This window comes from Leptidea sinapis, chromosome 2 (genome assembly GCF_905404315.1).
Source record: "Leptidea sinapis chromosome 2, ilLepSina1.1, whole genome shotgun sequence".
In the NCBI taxonomy this organism is placed as follows: Eukaryota; Metazoa; Arthropoda; class Insecta; order Lepidoptera; family Pieridae; genus Leptidea; species Leptidea sinapis.
The window spans coordinates 22,441,560-22,459,516 of NC_066266.1; the positions used below are offsets into that span (position 1 = coordinate 22,441,560).

Below are 17,957 nucleotides of genomic sequence, written 5' to 3' on the forward strand. Positions count from 1 at the left end.
GTGCTTAAACTGAGTAAGAGTAACAACGTATTTGTAATTCAAGTTGTGAACAATCCTCATACGAATACTTTTAAACTAAATTATAATTTAAAACTCATTTGTTCACAATTCCAAAACTGTAAATTTGTTGAATTTAATAATTATTTACAATATTTTCGCAATATCAAAAACTTTTTGTGTAATAAGTTGAATTATTATATTAATTTTTGTGATTACAATGATATGTTTATCAAAAATAGACAAAATCTAAGGAATCAATTTGAAGCAAAGAATGCTTGTGGTTTATGAAAGCAGCAGCCCGTTATTTATAAAAAAGGAACAATAGAATACTGTTTCCATAAAATGCAAACAAGAAAACCTAAATCACTTGAGATAAAAAACATCACATCGGAGAAAAAAGGTACCATCCCATTTTATTTTAGAAAACAAAAAAAAAACTCGATGATAAACAACACCCACAAGACAATTGGACGAACAGTTTTTTCGATCATAAAATTAAGCAAAATTATGCTAGCTTATCATCTAAACGTGATCCAGAAACTGCTTCACATAATCTGCAAGCCCACCTACACCATATAGAGCGGTGGTTTAAAAGATGGTGAATAAAAGTAAATGAAACTAAATCAGCTCACGTAACATTCACCCTCAGGAGAGAGACTTGCCCCCCTGTTATGCCGGTTGTACACACTCGGGGAGACACCACGAGGCAGGCCGAGAGCGAGTGTGTACATGGAGCTCTTCTCTCGTCTCGGTCTCCCTCGCCTCGCCTCGTTCGTCTCGGTCGCTTGTCGGTTTTTGCGCTCGAGTCAAAGGGTCTCGTTGGCCCTCGCGAGAAAAACGAGAGCGAACGTGTACACACTCGTTTCACGCAGTTGCCGGCTGACTGTGTTTAGGTGAAGACGCGTTAAAATGTGGTCTGGTGGTAACGAACGTGAATTGGAATTTTTGGAGTGTTTTCAAAGGGAGCCTGTATTATGGAACTTAAAAGATACCAAACACAAGGACAAGCAATATGTGCACGATGCTTGGATGCGCATAAGCGAGGATATGGGAATACCAGTGGTAGATTTAAAAAGAAAGCGAGATTCACTTATGGCCACATACCGTGGCCATAAAAGAAAGATTGTTGTATCTACACTATCTGGAGCTGGAGCTGAAACAGTCTATAAACCAATATGGTTTGCTTTTGATTTAATGGATTCGTTCTTAAATGATATTGTTCAGTGTAGAAAAACTATGAACACGGATGCACCAGTAAGTAAGACATTAATTATTTTTCATTTATGAATTTATTAATTAGCGTAGATAATAGTAACAATAGTGTGGCAAGTATTGTACTATAACCTACGTAGAAATTATAGTTAAATAGCTAAATTTTACATATTGTAATTGTTAAAGAAATATGTTTTAAATTCTTCTCGAATCTGACTTGCGTCTAGTGTTGGTCTTCGTGGTATTGGTTGCAAAGGTCTAATGGCACACGTGTCTTCAATGTCATTCCTCCATGAACCTGGCACTACCAGTTCATCGTTACTGTTGTAAACATCTATTGTTCCTGGAGGTGTATATATTGCCGATGATGTACTACTTTTTCTTAAGAAATTATGCAGCAGTACACATGTCATTGTAATAACTGTGGTTTTTTCTGGGTTCAGTAGTATTGGTTTCCGCAATATTCTAAATTTTGAAGCTAATATCCCAAATACATTTTCAACGACTACGCGTGAGGATGAAAGTTTCTTATTAAATATACGTTTCGGCGATCCTTCATTATGACTTCCTGGGTACGGTTTCATCACATGTGATGACAATGCAAATGTTCCATCTCCCAGTAAAATATATGGAACTTCTCTTGTACTCCCCGGTAGAGGTCGTGGCGTAGGAAAATTTAGATTATTTGAGCATATTCTTCTCCAAAGCTGACTATTACGAAACACATCGCCGTCACTTATTCTTCCCTGACTTCCAATTTCAACAAAAATAAAATTGTAATTGCTGTCGACTAAAGCAAGAAGTACAATACTAAAACTCCTTTTGTAATTGTAGTATTCGGAACCACTATTTATAGGCCATTGCATTACAATGTGCTTTCCATCCATGGCACCTAAACATTTTGGAAAGTTTTTGAACCCCTTTTCCAGTTGTAACCATGTCTGTGGAGACTCTTGACATCTGTAAAAAAAAATTACATTATAATTTTTTTTTGTTACAGTCTCCAGCTACACCAGAAAGTGTTATTTCCAATGAAGATGTGGATAGCAATCACTCAGATCCTACGACTTCTTCTCAGTTGCCATCAATACCGAGAATCCGTAAGAATCCAATAGAACTGCAAGAAGCTGGGAAGACGATGAAAGATGCAATGACTTCACTGAATAAAGTTTTGAATAAACCACAAGCGGTGGAAGATGATTTTGATCGTTACGGCAAGATTCTGGCTAATAAGTTGCGTAAACTATCTGAATCAGACAGTATAAAAATGATGTACGAAATAGATGGATTATTCATCAGGCGAATGAATAACACACCTCCACACTTCACAGGTCCTTCACCAACGTATACTGTATATTCAGAGCCAACCTAACGCCAATAAATACAACATCCAGCCGCATCACCTACATACTACGTACGGCCTGAATCGTCATCTACTTCCTATTCGGATCCAGGGGTTCAAACTTCTTCCGTGGCTTTTTCTGATACTAATACAATACAAATTATTTCTGATGAGATCTTGAGGTCACCAAACCCAGAGTACAATTATACGCAATTACAATTATAAGCCACGGAAGAAGTTTGAACCCCTGGATCCGAATAGGAAGTAGATGACGATTCAGGATTTTGTATTTAGGACTTTATATTTAGACCAGGGTAGATAATTTTTGAAAATAAAAAAAAATATAGTAGAATGAAACCCATTGGAAATGTAAGAGTATATAACAAAAATGGAAGGAAAAATAAATTACGGGCGATCTAAGGTTGGAAGTGGAAAAGGGGTGTTTAAGGGTAAAAATCGGTTTATTTTGATTTCCGGCAAAACTAAAAGTCCTTTCGAAAAAAGTCAAATGGCAAAGTTGTAGGTAATAAAAAGTTCTACAACGATTGAATTCCCACATACTTAACCTCAAAATTTTGTGAAAAATGCAAATAAAACAAGTTTTTTTTTTATCTTTTACAAAAAAAAAACTTATTTTTCCATAAAATTTGGTGAAAAGTTAAATTTTTATGTCTCTAGTACACTGCAATTTATTTGAAATGAAATATTTGTTATTAACCTTATTTTGACTCAAACACAATTTACACTCAAGAATAATTATTGATTACCGGAAAATAAAGCCTAACTCAATAAAAAAAAGTGTTTGTTGCAGACTATGTCGACAACGTCTTGGGCTACAGGTTCGCGTACTGCAGCAGCGGCAAAAGTGACTCCACTTGTTTCCTTGGTGAGCTTCTGGCGTATGACCTGGCAGAAGTGACTCCATACTCCACTGATTAGGCCCGCAGTGGCCATTCCGAACACACATCACTATTACACCTTGTATTGCAGATCTAGAACACCAATAATTCGATTAGACCGACCTTTCAATTTGATCCCCCTTACACGCTTTCCCTTGTAATAAAAAAATCTGACGAAAATATATGACTGTCTCCAGCGGAGCTGCTACATACCACGACAATATTATTATTATTATTATTTTAGATTATTTAACGTATTTTCCATGGAATTGTTCCAATCGTTGATTTCCGGACAATAAAGCCTAATTCAATAAAAAAAAGTGTTTGTTGCAGACTATGTCGACAATGCCTTGGGCTACAGGTTCGCGTACTGCAGCAGCGGGAAAAGTGACTCCACTTGTCTCCTTGGTGAGCGTCGGGCGTATGACCTGGCAGAAGTGACTCCATACTCCACTGGGTAGGACCGCAGGTGGCCATTCCCAACACACATGACAACTATTACATCTTGTATTGCAGATCTAGAACACCAATAATTCGATTAGACCGACCTTTCAATTGGACCCACTTACCCGCTTTCCCCTGTAATAAAAAAATCAGACGAAAATATATGATCGTCTCCAACGGAGCTGCTACATACCAAGACAATATTATTATTATTATTTTAGATAATTCAACGTATTTTCCATGGAACTGTTCCAATTGTTGATTGCCGGACAATAAAGCCTATTTCAATAAAAAAAGTGTTTGTTGCAGACTATGTCGACAACGCCTTGGGCTACAGGTTCGCGTACTGCAGCAGCGGCAAAAGTGACTCCGCTTGTTTCCTTGGTGAGCGTCTGGCGTATGACCTGGCAGAAGTGACTCCATACTCCACTGGGTAGGACCGCAGGTGGCCATTCCCAACACACATGACAACTATTACTTAGGCCCGCAGGTGGCCATTCCCAACACACATGACAACTATTACATCTTGTATTGCAGATCTAGAACAGCAATAATTCGATTAGACCGACCTTTCAATTAGATCCCCCTTATCCGCTTTCCCCTGTAATAAAAAAATCTGACGAAAAAATATGACCGTCTCCGACGGAGCTGCTACATACCACGACAATATTATTATTATTATTTTAGATTATTTAACGTATTTTCCATGGAACTGTTCTAATTGTTAATTTCCGGACAATAAAGCCTAATTCAATAAAAAAAGTGTTTGTTGCAGACTATGTCGACAACGCCTTGGGCTACAGGTTCGCGTACTGCAGCAGCGGCAAAAGTGACTCCGCTTGTTTCCTTGGTGAGCGTCTGGCGTATGACCTGGCAGAAGTGACTCCATACTCCACTGGGTAGGACCGCAGGTGGCCATTCCCAACACACATGACAACTATTACTTAGGCCCGCAGGTGGCCATTCCCAACACACATGACAACTATTACATCTTGTATTGCAGATCTAGAACAGCAATAATTCGATTAGACCGACCTTTCAATTAGATCCCCCTTATCCGCTTTCCCCTGTAATAAAAAAATCTGACGAAAAAATATGACCGTCTCCGACGGAGCTGCTACATACCACGACAATATTATTATTATTATTTTAGATTATTTAACGTATTTTCCATGGAACTGTTCAAATTGTTAATTTCCGGACAATAAAGCCTAATTCAATAAAAAAAGTGTTTGTTGCAGACTATGTCGACAACGCCTTGGGCTACAGGTTCGCGTACTGCAGCAGCGGCAAAAGTGACTCCGCTTGTTTCCTTGGTGAGCGTCTGGCGTATGACCTGGCAGAAGTGACTCCATACTCCACTGGGTAGGACCGCAGGTGGCCATTCCCAACACACATGACAACTATTACATCTTGTATTGCAGATCTAGAACACCAATAATTCGATTAGACCCACTTACCCGCTTTCCCTTGTAATAAAAAAATCAGACGAAAATATATGATCGTCTCCAACGGAGCTGCTACATACCACGACATTATTATTATTTTTATTTTAGATTATTTAACGTATTTTTCATGGAATTGTTCCATTGTGCACGTAGGTGTTCCGTTTAGAATACGAGACTGACCAAAGAACTTCGAAGAGATACAAACTGCTAATATTGTGACAAGTGAGTCGTAATTGAATGAGTGGTATGGGCCTGCCACACACTCGACGAGTGGCATGGCAAGTAGTGAGGAATAGATACAAACAGTGAGGCAACTTTACTGATGAAAGAGTCGTTGAAATTATGAATGAAAGTTGATTTTTCTGAGGGATAAACTTTTTAATGTAAAATAATTGTAATAGTTCTGAAGTGTTGAATTTATTATGTAATTTAAATTGTTATTTTTGTGTACGATAGCGCAATATTAATGTTATACTTATAAGCAAAATAAAGCAATTCGTGCGAAATTAATTCCTAACCAATCCCAAATATTCAAAAATCTACACTCAGCGGCACAATTAACCGCCCACCCTTTTAAAGTGGCAAATTATGATGTTATCGCAGTTGTAAGTTATTGGGCATAAATAAGTCAAGTGTGAAAGAAATGTAGTGACGAAAAAATTACAAAAACTACCCACTTAACTTTGTTTTTTTTACGCATAAGTTGTGAATAGGATAAATATCGAACTTCGTCCTATTATCGTTATCGTTGCCATACTGCTTACATTGCTTCAGTGGCATTAAAAGTAAACAATTTGAGTTTGTTTTGGTTTCGTAACTTAAAGCTAGTGTTTTGACATCACAAACATGCCATTTGATGCTAATTATCGCACGTACCACCTTAAGGGATGCAGTGAAACGGTTTCGGGAAACTGGCTCTTATGAGCGAAGACCAGGACAGGGCCGAAAAAGATGCACCTCCGCTCGTGACGACCGATTTCTTGTGACCAATGTTCTAAGATATCGGTTCACTACAGCTGTTGAGGCACGAAACTAACTTCGTGAGGTTCGCAATGTTCAAGTGAGTGAAAGAACAGTGAGAAGAAGACTAGGAGCGAATGCCCTTGCAGCTTTTCGACCATCTCGAATGCCACAATTGCTCGTAGGCCACCGGAGAGAAAGACTTCGTTTTTCCCGAGAGCACGCCGAATGGAATATGGAAGAATGTTATGTTTACTGACGAGACAAGAATATGCTTGCACGGTCCTGACGGTCGCCAGCGTGTAAACAGACGCAAGAATGAAAGGTTTGCACCATGTACTGTTGTGGAAACAGTAAGTTACCAAGGCTCTATCATGATATAGGGCGGCATTACTTACGAAGCACGCACCGACTTGGTTATCTTCGAAAGAGGTGTAATAAATGCTCAGAGGTATGTAACAGAAGTGTTGGAACCTCATGTAATGCCATTTGCTCTATTTATTGGCGAAGATTTTTTATTAATGCAGGACCACGCTCGCCCCCACGTTGCTAGAGTTGTTACCGCGTACCTGGATACCGTCGGCATTCGAAAATTAACATGGCACAAATATGGGACAATTTAAAAAGACGTGTTCGAAGCCGCATACCAGCTCCAACCACCATAGATGAATTAAAACAATCCGTGATTGACGAGTGGCAGAACATTCCACAACAACAGATCAAAGATGTCATCGATAGCATGCCAAACCGTTTGACGGAAGTCATGAGGGCTAGAGGTGGAAATACGCACTATTAGGATTCATTTATTCAGCAGATTTTTAATTTTTTCCATTTCATCACATTTGTTAATTTAAGGTCAAAATGTTTTTCAGACTTTTCTATAAATAAACGTAATAATTAAAAACAATATTATCTTTCATTTTACTTCAATATACCTACGTTATAAAATAACATTCACAAGGCCACAATTTTTTTTTAACCAAAATCGTAAAAAATCAAGGTGGGCGGTTAATTGTGCCGCTGAGTGTACAACGGTAACCTTCAAGTTTTCACTTCTACCTGCACTCCTGGAGTGCAACCCGTTTTTTTCCATATAATTATATCTCGTTCATGAATCTTCGGAAAGTGTGTACATATTGCTATGGTTACTTTGGGTTTCCTTGTCCAATTTCGTTTTTAATTGATCTGCTCGGATGATGAGTCTAGTTTAGCACTCGTCCTCGACCGTGGGCCACTTCTTCAGTCTAATTTCCACAACTCCCTCAGGATGCTCTCCATCTCCTGTCTTCATCGGTGCCAGATACATCTAAAGCACTCTTTAATTGAGTAGTAGAACTGTCAGTTCTCGTCTCGAGTCACAAGTTGTAGAGGCAGAAATGTCTCAAGTAATGCCGTGCTACAGAGCGCCGGGCTGGGGCCATAACTCAGCACCAGGTATACAGCAAGAAGAAGCAGACTCCTGTACTTCCAGTCTATTCCCTCATTTGTTTGTTCTCCGGGAGCTGTTCATGCTTTTTCCCCGGCTTAAAGGTGTTCCTTGCCGTTTTGAGAGAGAGCTGGATGGCATTTATTAAGTTCCTAGTCTTGTTTTTCCCATTGTTATTATCTGGAAGTTAAAAAACTCAAGAGTATCCTTAAGCTACTCAGGAACTAAGCTGATTGTCAACTGCTTAATTTGATTGCCCTATGTCAGTCAGTTATTATGTATTCCATAACAGTGTGGGGATGGGCGTATCTTATAAGAGAGAGCTCAACGAGCCTTTGTCACGGTCATGTGAGCAGCAGAGCGCCATTACTCAGCACCAGGTATACAGCAAGTACTTACAGACAGATATTACTGCAGCATGCTTACCATAAGGGAAAGTGCACGACGGCTTGCTTCCAGGGCGCTGGGGTTCACCCTCCGAAGCAGACACTCTGAAGCTAGACAGCCCCACCTCTGGCTAGTAGGTTACATCACAAATTCAAACTCAAAATATCTTAATCGCTATTCCTTTCCTTATGTCAATTCCTTAAGTAATAATACAAGTAATATAAATTATAATAAGTAATCCAAACATCATAAGTATATACAACCTTGCTTATTATTAACATGCGTGTACTTTGTGTCTCAATCCAGAAAAGTCTCTTTATTTTTTTTATTACTTTAGTGTGCGCCACAAGATCTCTTACACTCGCGATTTGTATGTCACACTGTGTTAGTATCTGTGCAATGTACATAATAGAGGTTAACTGTCAATCTCAATTGTTTATGACGTTTTCACAGCTGACACTGTCTATCCAGACGTACGAGGGGCGGTCAAAAAGTTCGCGGAATGGCGGGGTTGGCGGGGGTGAGGTCGCTCCTCCAGGTAGCCGCTACTTGAGTAACTCATAATTACTATATATGCCAATTTCTAGCCTAATTGGGTCATTAGCTTTCGAGTTACAAACGAGTGAACAAGTAAATCGGGAACAAACTAGCCACTATGGAGAAAATTGAACATCGCGCCGTCGTAAAGTTCCTCACCAAACAAGGAAAAACGCCTCAAACTATTTTGCAAGAGATGTTAGCTGTTTACGGAGACTCTGCTCCTGGTAAAACCATGATTTACAAATGGCACGGCCTTTTCAAGCAAGGAAGGGAGTCAATTGAAGATGATCCTCGACCTGGACGGCCCATTGAGGCCACTACGCCGGAAATCATTGAAAAAGTTGAAAAACTTGTATTGGAAGACGGAAGGTTGAAGAAGAAACAACTTGCAGCATCAGTTGGAGTATCAGAAACCACAATTTTAAATATTCTTCATCAACATCTTGGCATGAGTAAAGTGTGTTCAAGGTGGGTCCCGAGAATGCTCACGCCGCTGCAAAAACGTGAGCGCGTCAACTGTTCCCGCGAGTATTTGGACCGCTGTGGAGAAGTTAGGGAAGAAATTATGGCCCGAATTGTAACCGGTGATGAAACTTGGGTTCACCACTATGAGCCTGAGTCAAAGCAGGAGTCGATGCAGTGGCACAAAAAAGGCACACCACCCCCAAAAAAATTTAAAGTGTCGCAATCGGCCGGAAAGATCATGGCGACTATTTTTTGGGATACTGAAGGTATTCTTTTGATCGATTATAAAGAACGTGGTGTTTCTATAACGGGAGAGTACTACGCTTCCCTATTGGACCGATTAAAAGAAGCTATTAAAGAAAAAAGAAGAGGAAAACTGACAAAAGGTGTACTCCTTTTGCACGACAACGCGCCCGTTCACACGAGTCATGTTGCGACGGCTGCCATTCATCGATGCGGTTTTGAACAACTACGCCATCCACCCTACAGTCCAGACCTGGCCCCTAGCGATTTTTATTTATTCCCAAAGATGAAGAAAGAGCTGCGTGGAAAAAAATTTAGAGACGATGATGAAGTCAAGTCGGCGATTTCGGCGTATTTTGACGCCCAAGACAAAACCTATTTTTTCGACGGTATTAATAAGTTATATGCCAGATCCCAAAAATGTATTCGTGTTAAGGGGGAATATATTGAAAAGGAAAAATAACATAATGTATCATTTCATCTTTTTTCCCAGTCATTCCGCGAACTTTTTGACCTCCCCTCGTATAAGTGATCTAAGGAAAATAAAAAAACGTTTTAAAATATTTTGTAAGGATGACAGAAGCCACGTGGTAGTTTTGTTAGGAACTTGCCAACAGTGGAGTTGAGAGGAGAGGCTGAATATGAGGAGAGTGTTCGCGACTAAACTAGAGTCGTGGTCGGTAGCTGCTCCGTTGGAGACGGTCAGATATATTTTTTTATATCAAATCATCATCAATATCGTTAGGAGCGATTTGATTAAAAAAATAAATCCAAATGTATAAATAATATCACTATACACATACGTTGGCACCCCATACCCAGACGAAGTGTTGATTGTGCACCCATTGTCTTTTAGATTTCTTTAGTTTAATTATGATATTGTTATTGTTAAATAAAAGTGCTTTTTAAATACTTGATTCCCGACGCCCGATACATAACTGGCACAGTCGAGTAGTCTCGCGGTAGCTTCCTTTTAACATCGGTATAAAATCATCCGAGTGTAAAGTAGCTGTTGTTTTCGAGCCGCTAAACCACAAGGGTAAAAGAACCTCGTCGGTCGTTGGGACATCAATATTAACGCGCACGGAGACACGGAACATTGGGAATTAACGCGCTGGGCTAGACTCGACAGCAGATGCAGATGCTGATTTGGATCCTCGTCTCAGGAGCAATTGTGCTCACAAAAACACAGATAATAAAGAGTGGGACTGTTAAAGATTCCGGAGCCATTACAAACGCGATGAGTGTTGTCTATACAGGGCCGAACTAAGACCGGTTATCCAATATGATGTAAAGATACTGAAACAACCAATATATTTATTGAATCGACACACCTTTACACTTAGGCACATTAAGGAATTTTCTAGAAATTACGATGATAATAATGTTAACACCAGGAACGACCATAAGCTTTCTTGTGCCCGTTATTCTCGAGTCTGAGGCATACTTTTTTAAATGGGTTGTAGTTCTTGGCGTTCAATACGCGATTTCATGTCATATTTTGATGAATATATTCATGTCATATTCCTAATTATCACAATAAATCATTTGTTAATGTTTCTTATATTTGTAAATGTATCAATCTTTCCCGAAATAGACGTAATGCAACTAGGATTCGAAACATGGCGAATTGGACTGACGAAGAACAAGAAATTGCTGGTCAAAAGCACCGCGTAAGTATGGGCTCGACGTTGTGTTTCTGAATCACAAGAGCAAAGCGAGGCAGCCAGTAAACCTCAAAGATCAACAACTAGATAACTTTCGACGCACAAGAAGAAATTTACAAATGCATATAATCAAGCTGCAACAATGTGTACAGCAGTCATGGTCTTCCAAAAATATGGCATATGAAAAGTCATTGAAAAGTCAATCAGAATAACTTTACATATTCAGATTTTTTTTTGCTGCATCAACCACAGACATACCGCAAGCAATCAATGAGTCTGAAACAGGTCCTTTAAATGTCGGAATTCAGCAACAACCACCGCCGCCTATTCTTGAAGAACATCCTCTTGAAGCAGATTTGCCTGCTTTAACAACACCTCAACCACAGCCTGGACCATTACACTATAGAACATTCGAAAAGTATGTCGTAGATTGACAACTTCATTTGCATATGCATCGCCTCAAGAAATTCTCGCGATCCCGACAGTCGAAAGAAGAAACCAAACGAGAAAAAACTATCGCCGAGGGGAAAACTGTTGTTTTACCCCCTACAAAATTGAGTTAGAAGAACGAGAACAACTTAAGAGAACGAAGAAGTGTTCTAATCCAAATGACCCCAAGTTAAAGAAGAACTCTAAAAAACAGAAGACCCATAAAGCTCCCTCTGGTGTAGAGAATACCGATGAGGATACCATGTGCCTGTACTACTTTGACGTGAACCACACTTATTTAAAAGTCTTCGGAAGGTTGGGAGGCAAGCCTCCAAAACTATTGGGACGGTGGGCTCATACAGCTTGTGCTGGTGTGGACGACGACAATACAGAAAAAATCCACATCTGCTTGTACTGAGACGCAAAATAAAAAAGTGTGTGTATCAGCTCCGACGTACGACTGGAGTTTTCTCCTCAAGAACGTTTGTTTTAGCAATCATTGTCGCTGCTATTACGTCATCGTTGATTCTTGTGTTAGGATGTTCAAGAAGGTGTTGATAAGAATCAGGAACTTCCTCTACATTAACCAGATTTCGATGGTCCTGTGAATCGTTGAGCTCAATTTCTTGCCGACATGATCGCGCGCAAATTTCCATAGTTTTAGCAATATCTAGATCAGATTCGAATTCATTTCTTCGCTCCATTATAACTGCTTCATTTTCATCACAAAATACTGTTGCGTAGCAACCCTTCGAAGTATATGACGAGAGTTGTCAAACTTCAAGACATTGTTAATTTCAACAGCTCCGTCAGCAATACTTAATCAGCGGAAAAGTGTTTAATTTAGACGCTGTGGACCCGAGTTCGATACACCTACCAGTGTATGGATTTTTTTGGGTTTTGTTAAGTTAAAGGAAATTTCTAGTAAGTTCAGGATCAAATCGAACAGAAAAAAAGGGGTGCAAAATGTGTAAGCAGGATAAAAATAGTTAAAAGAATTTTCTAGTACAATTTAAATTTAAAGATGGAATGGGAGAATCATTTTGAAAATAGAACGGATCCGAGGGTATATAAGCCGTACTAAGCGTGGCCTACGGCAGTTCTAGTTCTGATCGAAAGTGTAAAGAAGAAGAAGAAGAAGAAGAAAAGAAAAAGTAGTGAAAAGTGGAAGTGTTCTAAGAAGAAGAAGACAGAAGAGAAGTAGTGTTCGGTGCAGTGTGACGCGTTGAAGGTACCGCCGCCCACAAGAGGAACAGCGGCAGACCGGCGAAGTGCAAGTTCAGAAAAAGTGAACGCGAATAAAGACTCGTTCCTATAAGCGGAGTATTATTTCCAATCCCTGACCCACTCCCGTGTCAATTGGTGTCAGAAGTGGGATTGGAAAGATGCCATTAGTGCCCAGGAACGAGAAGGGAGTGACCACGCGAGCGGGAGCAGCTGTGATGCAAGAGCAAGCGCGCCGACAGGAGGAGCAGCTGCGGGCCTTGCAAGAGGAATAAGCGCAATGACTGGAGGAGCAAGCGCGCCAACAGGAGGAACAAGCACGCCGACAGGAGGAGCAGCTGCGAGGCCTGCATGAAGGCCTCTCCAAAGACATTTTATCCGTTGTGCAGAAAAACTCCACCCGTATTGACGCTGTGGAAAAAGAGATCGCCCGGATTGACAGTGTGGAAAAGAAGATGGACAAAGTTGAAGAGAACTTTCAACGGAAGATGGGAGAGATGGAAGTTACCATTAATCAGCTCAGTGGGAGGGCCGTGTGTCCTTCAGCCAACACAGGAGTTTCCTGCGGAACCACATCGAGCAGAAATTTAAAAGTACCTCCCTACGACGGCAAGTCTTCCTGGGCTGCCTTTAAGCTACAATTGGAGACGGTCAGAAAAGCCTGCGGTTGGAGTGACCAAGAAGCGCACTCTGCCCTCACACTAGCGCTCCGTGACGAAGCACTCTCCGTATTGGAAGAACTCGGCGGTGGGAAGGAGGAAGTGACCTACACAGACCTTATTGACGCGTTGGAGGCACGCGTATGGTGTGTACACACCTCGAACATGTATGTTTACCGGGCGCAACTTAAGGACCGCAGTCAAAGGGCCAGCGAAACTCTACAGCAGTGGTCCGTGGAAGCCGAGAAACTAGTGCGTAAAGCATATCAGTCGTCGCCAGCTGCAATAGAAGAAATGTTGCTCCAAGTTTTCATCGATGGAATACGGGACGCCGAAGTTAGAGCAGCCGTACGATTGAGTCATCATACCAGCTTGAAGAAAGCGGTGGCGCATGCGTTGGAAGTGGAAGCGGTTCGCCACGATTCTCGGGCGTTGAGACTCCGCAGTATTGTACCAGCAGATTCCAGCCGAAGGCAAGCATATAACCCAGTATGCTATGGTTGTGGGGAGCGAGGACACATTAGGAGCACTTGCCCCAGGCGTGAGAGCATAACGCAAAGTAGGAAGGATGCGGCGGTCTCAACATCACCGCTGGAGCAGCAGGAAAACTAGAAAAGGCCAGGGCAGTGGGGTGAGCGCTGGTCAGTAGAAGCAAAGCCCCAAGGATCTTCGTTAAGCAGACATGTGACGGAAACACTTTAGTTATAGAAGGAATGATAAATGGAAAATCTTGCTGTTTCATTTGGATACGGGAGCCTCACGTTCCGTCGTTAGCCAAAAAAGACTAGAGAGCATCGGAAGACGACATATGCGAGAAAATGTAAACTTAACACTCACAACAGCTACCGGCTAGCGCATACCAGTCCAGGGAGAGAAGATCGTGGCTATGAAAATCGGGGATACGTTGTACTGGCAAAAAGTGATAATCGCGGATATCACAGATGACTGCATCATTGGGTTGGGTTTTCTTCGAAATCATCAGTGTACCATTGACATGAAACATGGTGTATTGAAGCATGGAGGTGAAGAAATTCCAATAAAAGGCGGAACTGTTGGGAAAGTGTTGTGCTTAAAAGACACTACTTTAAATCCGAGATCGCAGACCCAAGTCCCGGTAGTCCTGACAAGGGATGACAGAGGAAGACCTTGTAAATGCGCTATAATAGAAAGAGAGACATCGGACACGACATGGATCCCAGCCAGGACTGTTGTGGGTAACTCCCAGATTGCGATAGAACCCGTGTTTAATCCTCATGAGGACAAGAAAATCATTAGGAAGGGAACAGTGATCGGAGCTTGTGAGGAGATAGCTTGGTTAAGAAAGTGTGAAGAAGGGAGGAAGACCGAAGCTGCAAACCAGGATGTGAACATACAGAAACTTCTGGATGGCTGTAAGGACAATCTTACCAAGCTACAGTTAATAAAAGCGAGAAATTTCCTGCTACGCTACTCCGGGATTTTCTCAAAGAACGACGGGGACATCGGAAGAACTTCTCATTTTGACATATTATTTGGAATTCCTATTATGCAGCAGGTATCAGTAAACCATCTGAAAAGAATCCATGATACTACACGTGAGACCTTAAATGCCATTAAAAATCTTGGTGTTACTATCGGCACGTGGGACCCACTATTGGTCTATATTTTATGTCAAAAATTAGATTCTGAGACCCATAGTGAATATGTAGCATCAGTAAAGCAGCCGAGAGAAGTACCCAATATATCAGAATTTTTATCATTTATAGAAAATAAGTTTACAACAATGGAAAGTTCTAAACGCAAGCATGAGGCGCAGGGTAAATCTATTATACGAAACCCTTATTACAACGGTGAGTCGTGGTCGGTAGCTGCTCCGTTGGAGACGGTCAGATATATTTTTTATATCATCAATATTGTTAGGAGCGATTTGATTTAAAAAATAAATCCAAATGTATAAATAATATCACTATACACATACGTTGGCACCCCATACCCAGACGAAGTGTTGATTGTGCACCCATTGTCTTTTAGATTTCTTTAGTTTAATTATGATATTGTTATTGTTAAATACAAGTGCTTTTTAAAAACTTGATTCCCGACGCCCGATACATAACTGCCGCAGTCGAGTAGTCTCGCGGTAGCTTCTTTTTAACATCGGTATAAAATCTTCCGAGTGTAAAGTAGCTGTTGTTTTCGAGCCGCTAAACCACAAGGGTAAAAGAACCTCGTCGGTCGTTGGGACATCAATATTAACGTGCACGGAGACCCGGAAAATTCACGCGCTGGGCAAGACTCGACAGCAGATGCAGATGCTGATTTGGATCCTCATCTCAGGAGCAATTGTGCTCACAAAAACACAGATAATAAAGAGTGGGACTGTTAAAGATTCCGGAGCCATTACAAACGCGGTGAGTGTTGTCTATACAGGGCCGAACTAAGACCGGTTATCCAGTATGATGTAAAGATACTGAAACAACCAATATATTTATTGAATCGACACACCTTTACACTTAGGCACATTAAGGAATTTTCTAGAAATTACGATGATAATAATGTTAACACCAGGAACGACCATAAGCTTTCTTGTGCCCGTTCTTCTCGTATCTGAGGCATACTTTTTTAAATGGGTTGTAGTTCTTGGCGTTCAATACGCGATTTCATGTCATATTTTGAATATTTGAATCTGTGTTTAAATATAGCTTATCAATCGTAATATTGTAATCAATATCCTAATTATCACAATAAATCATTTGTTAATGTATCTTATATTTGTAAATGTATCAATCTTACCCGACATAGACGTAATGCAACTAGGATTCGAAACATTGCGAATTGGACTGACGAAGAACAACAAATTGCTGGTAAAAAGCACCGCGTAAGTATGGGCTCGACGTTGTGTTTCTGAATCACAAGAGCAAAGCGAGGCAGCCAGTAAACCTCAAAGATCAACAACTAGATAATTTTCGACGCACAAGAAGAAATTTGCAAATGCATATAATCAAGCTGCAACAATGTGTCATGGTCTTCCAAAAATGTACCATATGAAAAGTCATTGAAAAGTCAATCAGAATAACTTTACATATTCAGATTTTTTTTTTGCTGCATCAACCACAGACATACCGCAAGCAATCAATAAGTCTGAAACAGGTCCTTTAAATGTCGGAATTCAGCAACAACCACCGCCGCCTATTCTTGAAGAACATCCTCTTGAAGCAGATTTGCCTGCTTTAACAACACCTCAACCTGGACCATTACACTATAGAACATTCGAAAAGTATGTCGTAGTTTGACAACTTCATTTGCATATGCATCGCCTCAAGAAATTCTCGCGATCCCGACAGTCGAACAAAGAAACCAAACGAGAAAAAACTATCGCCGAGGGGAAAACTGTTGTTTTACCCCCTACAAAATTGAGTTAGAAGAACGAGAACTTAAGAGAACGAAGAAGTGTTCTAATCCAAATGACCCCAAGTTAAAGAAGAAATCTAAAAAACAGAAGACCCATAAAGCTCCCTCTGGTGTAGAGAATACCGATGAGGATACCACGTGCCTGTACTACTTTGACGTGAACCACACTTATTTAAATCTTCGGAAGGTTGGGAGGCAAGCCTCCAAAACTATGGGGACGGTGGGCTCATACAGCTTGTGCTGGTGTGGACGACGACAATACAGAAGTAATCCACATCTGCTTGTACTGAGACGCAAAATAATAAAGTGTGTGTGTCAGCTCCGACGCACGACTGGAGTTTACTCCTCAAGAACGTTTGTTTTAGCAATCATTGTCGCTACGTCATCGTCAAAAATTTTAGAAACTTTATTTTATTGTTAATTTTATTTTGTTATTAATTAAAACTCAAGTGTATATTTTCTTATTGGCTGTTTTTAGAAACTTATTTTCTAGGAGATATACAAATAAGATATTATACTTATATATTATTGGTCTAACAAAAGACTATTACATTGACGACTGCAGTTCAAAGCTGTTATGATTTAGTGACATATTATATTTACATTATTACTTCCTTTTAATAAATTTTTGTATAATTAAATTTTTTCCGTGTTTTAATTTTATACAATTTTGATTATTGTATTTTATAATAATATATTGTTAGAAAATGGTGACGCGACGGGCCACTGCAGAGGCACGTTATGAGGAGATAAATGATAGATACTTAGCAGTCCTAAAATACCAAAAAACCACAGAGATACGATATAGAGACTGGAATTCTAAATTATTATTAACTTTAAAAGAATTAAAAGAATATAAAATATTGAGTGAACATTTAAAGAAAGAACAAGTAGATAATGAATTGGAGGTACTATCCCACATTAAAAAAAATTCACTTCTAAAATCGGAGATGGCAGAAATTAGCTAAGAATTGGAAAATATGACCAATGAGCGTAATAAACTAAAATCAGTAGTGTCTAGCTTTGACCAGTGCAGCGTTGAGTTTGAGACAATTCTCAAATACAATGTTGAACTGAAAAATAAGCTAAAAGAAGCATATGATACAATAGATCAGTTAGAGCGCGAGAGTCAGGACTCTAGGTCTGTACACTCACAGTCACTATTTGAGGAACTTAGAGGTAGCTCTCCTGATCTTGTAACTCTTTCTACCATCTCGACCTTAAA

At 40.1% G+C, this 17,957-nt stretch overlaps 1 protein-coding gene across 1 annotated transcript; it reads left to right on the forward strand.

The window, feature by feature from the left end:
• Positions 1-14: 14 nt before the first annotated feature.
• Positions 15-2,863, forward strand: LOC126971567 (uncharacterized). The gene is given in 1 exon segment (XM_050817876.1): positions 15-2,863. A coding segment is annotated over 1 exon segment (630 nt). The 5' UTR covers positions 15-2,149; the 3' UTR covers positions 2,780-2,863.
• The last annotated feature ends 15,094 nt before the right edge of the window (positions 2,864-17,957 follow it).